Source organism: Solanum dulcamara, chromosome 9, assembly GCF_947179165.1.
Source record: "Solanum dulcamara chromosome 9, daSolDulc1.2, whole genome shotgun sequence".
Classification (NCBI taxonomy): domain Eukaryota; kingdom Viridiplantae; phylum Streptophyta; class Magnoliopsida; order Solanales; family Solanaceae; genus Solanum; species Solanum dulcamara.
The window spans coordinates 4,236,871-4,246,523 of record NC_077245.1 but is presented as its reverse complement, the minus strand read 5'-3'; the positions used below and the strand labels follow the sequence as shown (position 1 = coordinate 4,246,523).

The following is a 9,653-nucleotide window of genomic DNA, read 5'->3' as shown; positions in this document are numbered from 1 at the left end:
TACCTTCAACTCTTTTTGATTCTTTCTTCTCTCTAATTTCTATTTCTAAGTCTTTATCAAAAAGGTGTGCATTACTGTCATTATTCACATTATAGTACATTAATTAACTTAATAACTAATTAATAAGCGTATCTAGGTTTAAGAGAGTAGGTGTCTTTATCCTTATTCGGTCTGTGTTTTAAGCTGTCTCTCCTTGGAATTCTCACTTTAACATTTAGTACTGTAATAATAATAGTAATTCATGATATATATATATATATATAGACACTTAAATTTATTTAAAATTAAATAGTATACACATGTTTTATGTGATATATAAAATTAATTTGAGTGTACGTATCTCATGCGAATTATCATGTAGGATATCACATAAAATGTGTGTATCTATTTATTCAATTTTTCATAAGTTTAAATATCTATTTATACATATTAATAGTTTAAAAATATAGATATTTGTTGAAGTAATGTTAAAAGATACGTTTATATATTATGAGTAATGATTTTGAGAATTCTTTGTTTAGTTTAAGTTTTGTAATTTTATTATATAATGAGTGGTCATGTGAGAGAGAGGGTACTGACCAAGTGGGGGGTTCACTTTACACTGCAAAAAATATATGAGATATAATAGAATAGAATCTTCTTGGTTCCTATCACTATCCCTTCCTTCTCCCAAGATTTTACATATATACCCAAAACAAAAATCAATGTGTTTGCATGTTCTTTCCTGATACTATCAATTAAATAGGACTATACATTATCTTATAATTAGTGGGCTCCCTCCATATGTTCTCTTAGATTTTCCACTTCCCTTTTTTATTTTATTCTTAAATTATAGTTTTTTTTTCTTTCTATTTTCTTGTCTACAATTTCTTGCAAGGTTCCATATTCATGAAAAAATAGATTTAAAATGCTACATGGTGAAATCGAAATTTTCTCTGAGAGTATGCAGAATATAGAGAAGTAAGCATATGAAGAGATCAATAAAATTCGTCATTTATTCTATATATAAAAAATAATTTAACGTAATATATAAAATATTATTTTTTTTATATAAAGATTTTGATGAACCCTTAGTGCATGCTCCTAATTCGCCCCAATCTTGACTTCAACTAACCCCTAAAAATGATTTTCTCGTGAAATTCTTAAAAGGGAGAAAATCCTAATCCAATCATAGATCTAGTGTATTATCTTCCCTTATGAATTATCCTTGAGAAATATTATGGATCAATATGAAATATACTTAAGCAGTGAGGGCCATTTTAAAATGAACATTTATTTACCCTTAAAAATGGATTTTAAAAATGTACTTTGGAAAAATGAAATTGGAGCCAAATCATGGAGAATTAGCGGCTTCTTTTATTTGCACAAAGGAAATTATTTACGTACATATGGAGAAGATAAATTTTTTATATGCCAACGTTATTATTTATCTGTAACTACTTCATAATTATCCAATCTAAACTTGAAAACATTCATTTCTATCATTCTACAATGATATCACAAACACAATGACTTAATTATTTGATTTTTTTTAAACTTCCCTACATAATAACTGAAAATACTAATTGCTCATTATAGTGCACCTTTTGTTTTTGATTGTTCAACAAACCCCTCTACTTCATAATAATGAAATAATTCACATAACTAATCATAAACTCATATTATAACTTGCTAGTTATCATAACATTCATTTAGCTTCCTACCCACTTTCTAGAAACTTGAAAATAAAATATAATATAAAAATAAACAAGGAAGTTATCATAAGCAATAATATTGTTTCTAGAGCTTATTAGCTGTGCGGAAGTAGAGTTCTAATTACGAATTCAGATAATATATTTATATTTATATTAATTTTTTTACTTAATATATATAAATAATTTATTTAAAAATTAGTAAATTTCCTTTTTAAAAATTTACCCGTCAACACAAATCTTTATCTAATTACTCCCTCTGTCTCCATTCTGGACATTTTTCTCACTTAGTATTAAATTAATTTATTTTCCTATTTTAATTTGAAATGATTTAATACAAAAGTTTCTTTGATTTATCATAAATAACAAATTTCTTTTACTATATATATTTAATCTTTGTATCCGGTCAAACAAGTATATTGAAACAACCTCTCTATTCCTCACAAGATAGAGATAAAATTGTATATAAATTATTTCTTCAGATCCTACTTACGAAACTCTAGTAAATATATTATTATTGTATTCAGTTAAATACCTCTATGTAAATTGGGACGAAGAAAATATAATTAGTTAGGAGATGAGCTTTTAAAAAGGTGAAAAATAGAAGGTACATTTGAGATGGTACATCTAGATTGATGCAAAGAGAAGAGAGGTGCATGTGAAATATTCCCACATATAAGCATGTAACATGAATAGAGGAATAGAGTGGTGGGAATAAATATCGGAGGATGTGGAAAATTCCAAAAAGCAAGAATCACGAGAATAGCATAATAAAACAAGTTTTTTTTTTTAAAAAATATTATTATACAACAAAAGTGAAAAAATAAAAACATTAAATAATAATTTTTTTTAAAAAGAAGGACCCTGTCTCCATGTCAGCCGCTGAAACAGTGTACAGTGTGCAGTGGCTATGGAGTGTGAACTGTAAAAATTTGAACTACTGGCTCAGAAACAAAATAGTATAAACTATGTAAGGGTGGTTTGGGTGGATGTTCAGATTAATTATGTTGAGATTAGTTATTTTAATTTATTTATTATTAATTTGAATTGTTATATTATAAATTATATTCATCACATAATTTCTATCTTAATATAACCTATCTCAAGATTAAATAATTTATAATAAAGAATAAATTAAAAATTTATTTCAAAACTATATATATATCAAGCACACCAAATCATTCATAAAAAAAACTCCCGCTATACATGGAGTCGAAAGAAGAGCTAAATTATAAAGATTTATTGTATCAAACTACTCTCAAAGAGTAAGAAAAAAAAAGTGAGGAAGAGAAGGTTTAGGGGTCTTCTTCTCAGAATTAGAATTAATAAAAAAAATATTGTCACTTGATTATTTTTTTTAAAAGCTGACTAATAATATTTTAATGTGTTTTAATGTATTTTTCCTGAAATATATAAACAAATGTACCGATATTCGGAGGTTCTTTAACTTAACGTCCTATTCAATATCCATATTATATATATATATATATGGTCAAAATTAGCTCTACCCTCATATTTTTGACGTGTTCAATATACGGTCGTATTTGATGTGCATGGCATATATAATTCAGAAATAAAAATATTTATTTGGATAAAAGAGTTAACATTGAGGGCAATTAGGGTCTCTTTTTTTTTAAAAAAAAACACGAGGCAATTAGGGTCCAATAGACGAAAAGATGACAAATTAATTTAAGCCATTTTCACTATGTTAAATTTTTGAATTTATGGGTTTTGAATACTAAGAAAACAACTTATTGATTTTAGATAACTTGTTTATACATATCAAGTAAATTGCTTAAAACTAATACAAAGTCCTATCGAAGCTATATTGCCGTCCCTAAAGATGCACTACGACTAATTTCACGGGCAAAATGAAAATTATGTCTATTCTGAAATTTAAACTTAGATACCTAATAGACACAGTCACACAGCCCACTTCACTTAATATTAGGTCACTCACCCTTGGTTTCGGATAATTTTGTCACTAATATGCTATAACTTCGGAAGCAAAAGAAAGAGATTAACCGAAATTAAAGGGTTATTATGAGAGATCACCATGAAATTAAGGAATGCTCGAATTGATTAAGGTATGTCTACAAAATTAATGATGTGATTCATGAAAAAAGTAACCCATAAGATACTATATATTATGTTGTCTTCATGATAATAATGTTGTAAAATAAAAAAGCAAAACACTTTTGGATAATTTAGTTTAGCTTCTTAAGGAAGATTAATACTATTATGATTTTTGAGGAAGTTTTGGATAATTTTAGGACAGAAGTTTGTGTGGAGAACAGCCAAAAAGAAATCAAAAAAAGTTATAAGTGATGATTGGCGTGGTGAAATAGAGAAATTTTACTTTCTTTTAACAATAATAATTAATGAGTATCATAGATAGCCATGATCAAAATAATCAGTTGTGGTATCTTATTGAAATAATTACTCATCATTTTCCTATGGTTTCACTTTGGGCCATGTTATATATGTCCCTACTCTTTACTGTCAACTATATAAAAAATGAATCAGTGTCATCGAATCAAACCGGAAAAAAAACCCGACTAGTGGTTTGGTTTGACTTGGTTTGGGGTTTGAAAAAAAAACCCGACCATTATAGGGTTGGTTTGGTTTTAACTAAAAAAAGTCAAAACGAACCCAAACCGACCCGATTATAGATATACTACATTTAAATTATGTTATACATAAAAATATTTATTAAAGTGTAATTTATAAATATTTTTAAATTTTTTTTCATAATTTTTATTTTCTTTCTTACATTTAGATTTGGATTTGAGTAGCCCATCTAAATAATATACAAAAAAAATTTATCTTATAAAGTTATATTATAAAGTTAAAACTTCAAACAGTGTTGTGCCTCCATCTTATATGTTGATATTTTATACTAGAACTCTTTTTAAGAAGCACTGCTCTGTGCTTTTTATTAGATACTATGAGAAACCCAAAAAAATCCAAAAAAATCCAAAAAACCCGAGAAACCCGAAAAACCCGAAAAAACCCGAAAAACCCGAGAAAAATTGATATCGAAAAACCCGACTTTTATTGATTTGGTTTGGTTTATAGATTTAATAACCCGACACAAATGGTTTAGTTTGGTTTGTAAAAAATCTGAACCAACCCGGTCCATGTACACCCCTAATGTCAACAAATGGAACTTGAAAATTCGAATTAATCAGTGTCTTATTTTTATTGTCAATCCCTCCCCCTTCCCCCCCATAAATGATATATAATGCATGCATTTTATGAACCATGTTCGTATTCTGACACAAAGTTAAGGTAGAAGGAAATGACTTGAAGTATAAAAAAAAAGTTCATATTTTAAATACTACTATAGGACTTAGCTTTGGTTTTTAAAAAAACCGAAAAAGAAATTCTTGGGCCATTACAAGGAAAGAAAAAGCTATAATGATTTTTTTTCGCAGCTATTCATGAAAAACTTTTTAGGCCAATAATTCAAAATACACCACCTGAGGCACGTCAAAAAGTGAACCAAAAAAAATGGTTAGTTGGGGCAAATGGCTCAAAGCTCAAAGAAGCCTAGAAAACGGTCTAAAAAGTGAAAGAAAAAATATATTTTTCCATCCAATAATAAAGTGAGAAATTTCAAAAATAAAAATAATTGTACGAGTTAATGTTATATTGAAGTTTGGAATATTTTCAAGAAGAAGAGAAGCAAATAGAAGAAGAAGAAAGAAGTGAAATGTTGTCACTTAGGAACAGGCTTTTTTTGAATAATGTCACGTAGTTCGATGGATGCTTTTTATTTATTTATTTATTTTTGTAATTTTTTTTACCATATTATACGTTTATGCCTGCAAAGAAACAGCAAGATGAGAAGTAGAAAAATTAAAAAAATGATTAGATTCTAAATTGGGAAGAGAGTAACAGTGTGGTATTGTTTTGTTGGGTTGGTGCCATAACACAACAAATAGATACATACAAAATGAAGTCACTCGTTAGACGTGAAGTTAAAATAGACCACTCTTCTTCTTCTACTTCTATTTCTTCTAGTTTTCACATGGTTCTACTTGGTTTCTAAAGGATAGAGTATCTAGAAGGAAGACCAAATTACCCTTCTTTGTTATTTATACAAGAAATAACAACATTCGCACAAGTGAAGTTTGAAAAAAGTAGAGTATATGCACACTTAATTTGTAACTCTTACTTTATCATAAGAAGTAGAGCAGTTATTTCCGATAGACTCAATAAAATTCTTCTTAGTTTATATATACTCAATTTAAGAACCAAATAACTCCCACGATAAAATTCACTACTAAGAAATTAAGATTCAATAATTGACAAATTTTATAACTAATTAAATAGCAAAATCGTTGCTTCTCCAATATAGCTATCGATTATCGATGAATTTTATAAGACATAGTTAGCGACGAACTTCGTAACTAGTTTGATGATATAAAACTTGCTTATGCTAACGGTGTTTGTTAAGTAACGTTTACAAGTTTTCGTACAAAATATTAAAACATCAACATTCCTAATTTCCTACCAAAACATAACATGATGTGGGAGATAGCAAAAAAAAAAAACATATCAGTACCAAATATTATCCAATCCTAGTTTTAGAAAGTTAGTCAAAACTTCTAAAAGAAGAGTAGGAATATATTTCAACATTTTTAGTTAGTCGATTGCAAAGAATTCATACTCATTAATATTTGTAGTAGTACCTACAAATATATATATTATTAATACTCAGATTTCTTACTCCCAATTAATAATACTTCTGACCAAACTTACTGAATTGACCAAAAAAAAACCTTTCCTGAAGTCGTTTCTTTTTAGAACTTTTAGCCATGTTATTTCTTTGATATACTTCCTAAAATATGTCACACGTCAAAAAAGTAAGTCCTAGCTAGTCAAAGGTTGGTAAAAATAGAGAAACTGATGGAACTTAATTAGCTTAGTTTGGAACTGTAGTAACACTAGTATTATTATATTTTACAGAAGTAGCAGTTCCAAGAGATATATTATTTTACCCTAAAAAAGACAGTAAAAACACCCGGGGATAGAAGGTGTATAGAAAGAACCAATATTGGTGGCACCGTCAAATTCATCATTAATTTATGGCGAAATCAAAATTTTCACTAAAAAATTTATTTGTATAAATAAACAAATAGACGACGGAGTTCAGCATCTATACTTTGTATATAAATATTAATTTCAATTATGTCTATGTAATATAAACTTTTTGTCCAATAAGGTTCGGATGAGCCCTGCATTACCCAGCTTGGCCCCTAATTACGCATCTTTTTATGCGTGATTATGAATTTTGTACAATTTGGTCTTTGTTACGAGTAAATATTTATGATAAATATTACTAGAGAATTTAAAATCTAATAAAAAATAATTAATATTTATATGTAGAGTATGTGAATAAATGGTGTTTCAGAGTTTCAAGAAGGAGTTGATTTTATTCTTTCAAAATTATTCTTGTTTATATAACTAAGAACTACTATTAATTAAATTTTCTTTGATTAAGGATAAATTAGTAAAAACACTTTTATATTCTAGAAATGAATTGTTTTTTCATAAACAGTGTATTCAAATTAAAAATACTATTTATTTTAGAACGGAGGAAAGTAGTAGATTTTGTTTTGATTTCTCATTCGCCGTCCGATATCCACATTGAAGCTCGATTAAATCTAGATTAGCATCGAAAAGTCTTATATTAAAAGGTAAAACGATCCCTAACGAAAACAACTCTGTATCAAGGGACTCAAACCTAATATTTCTAATTAAGGATCAAGAAATATTAACAATTCCATCACAATTCTGGCTGGTGGTGAAGTAGTAGATTAAACTCATGTGAGAAGTTAAATCCAATTTTAATTTATATAGTTGTAGTAGTGTGCGTGAGAGGATGAAAGTCAGTAGAAAGAGAAGAAAAAGAAATGTCACGGGTTTGTCTTGAAAGGCCCTTATTTCACAGTCCTAGACATACAGACACTTATTCTCTCTCACTACATAACCGAGGTCTCTTTTCCCTTCACTAAAATATTCCTAAAAAAAATAAATCTTTTTTACCCCCCCTACCCCACCCCCACCTCAAAATAACCTCCTTATTATTACCTCCCTCATTCTCACATTTTCCTAACATTTTTTTCTTGTTTTCTCTCAAAAGAAGATTGAAGAATTTGCACCTTTTTTTCATTCTTGTTCAATGGCTTTGATGCTTGATAATTGTGAAGGCATATTACTATCATTAGACTCACACAAATCAGTTCCAGCTCCATTCTTAACAAAAACATATCAACTTGTTGATGATCCATCTACCGACCATATTGTTTCTTGGGGTGAAGATGACTCTACTTTTGTTGTTTGGCGTCCACCTGAATTTGCTCGAGACTTACTCCCTAATTACTTCAAACACAACAATTTCTCTAGCTTCGTCCGTCAACTCAATACCTATGTAAGTATATTACAAACAAACAAATAAAAAAATGTACAGTTTTTTTTTTGTTATATATACTGATTAAATTTCTTGATTTATGATTAGGGTTTTAGAAAAATCGTACCGGATAGATGGGAGTTTGCTAATGAGTTCTTCAAAAGAGGAGAAAAACATTTGTTGTGTGAAATCCATCGGAGAAAAACCGCTCAGCCACAAAGTGTACCAATGAATCATCACCATTCATATCATCAAATGAATATGAGTACCGGTCCGGGTTATTTTCCGAATTACCCGAGTAATTATAACCGGTTGAGTGTTTCTCCGCCCGATTCGGACGAACAATTATTTCAACAACAACCACAACAAAGTATCAATTGGTGCGATTCGCCCTCTTCCAACAATAATGCGAGCAACAACACCAACACCAACACCAACACCTTAACCGTGTTGTCTGAGGACAACGATCGGTTGCGTAGGAGCAACAATATGTTAATGTCCGAACTTGCACACATGAGAAAACTTTACAACGACATTATTTATTTCGTCCAAAATCATGTCAAACCTGTTACACCTAGCAGTTCGTACAATGTTTGTTCACTTTTACCTGCTTCTGCTACGCCTATATTCCAAAAACATATGAATATTCATCATCAGTTTGGATATCAACAAATTACAAACCCTAAAAATGTTCTTATCTCCAACAACAACAACGTCGTGTCACCAAGTAAGACATCACAAAGTAGCAGTGTGACAATTCTTGATGAAGCAGCAGCTGCAGGAGCTAATGGAAATGGAGGTGATATAAGAAGCACAAAATTATTTGGTGTTCCACTTATGTCCAAGAAAAGAGTGCACCCTGAATATTCTTCTTCTTATAATTCTACGACGAATATGGTGGAGACGAATAAGGCTAGATTAATGGTCTTGGAAAAAAATGATTTAGGATTAAATCTCATGCCTCCTTCTTCATCTTAGGCTTTATTATTATTGTTGTTATTATTATTATTATTCATCCACACTACCTTATTATTATTCAAGAAAGTTCCAAGTTTTTGTTTCTCTAGCTTTTACATTATTCTCAAAATGTTAGAGGATCATGAGATGGTGTACTACTTGTGAGTTTTTTTTGTCTGTGTGTAAATATAACTTATTTAACCCTGAATGCTTGATTTTTGTTAGAGTTGGAAAAAAAAAGTAAGTATAATTAGTTCTTTTTTATTTTTATTTTCTCTTGGAAGTGTTCTAATTCTTCTTCTCCTCCTTTATTTCTGGCTTTGATATATCTGAAGAAAATTTCAGTTGCATTTATTAATGCACACGAGAGAAAGTAGGGTTAGCTGGTTAGGTTTGAAATATGCTTTCTTCTTTTTCAGTTTCAACTTATGTAGAAAGCTTAACAACGTTCAGTCCATTGACAATTTTTTTGCTCTAGGGGTTTCTCTCTGATCAATACATTAATGAGTTGTACGTACAAATATGGAAGTATGACTTCTTCTATTTGTTTTTACTTGATTTTGAATATGTTTTAGTTAAGTTGAGAG

At 29.2% G+C, this 9,653-nt stretch overlaps 1 protein-coding gene across 1 annotated transcript; it reads left to right on the top strand.

The window, feature by feature from the left end:
* The first annotated feature begins 7,815 nt into the window (after nucleotides 1–7,815).
* LOC129903035 (heat stress transcription factor B-4) lies at nucleotides 7,816–9,175 on the top strand. The gene is made up of 2 exons (XM_055978508.1): nucleotides 7,816–8,130; nucleotides 8,218–9,175. The coding sequence occupies exons 1-2, from the start codon at nucleotides 7,882–7,884 to the stop codon at nucleotides 9,085–9,087; spliced, it is 1,119 nt and encodes a 372-aa protein (XP_055834483.1). The 5' UTR covers nucleotides 7,816–7,881; the 3' UTR covers nucleotides 9,088–9,175.
* Nucleotides 9,176–9,653: the final 478 nt, after the last annotated feature.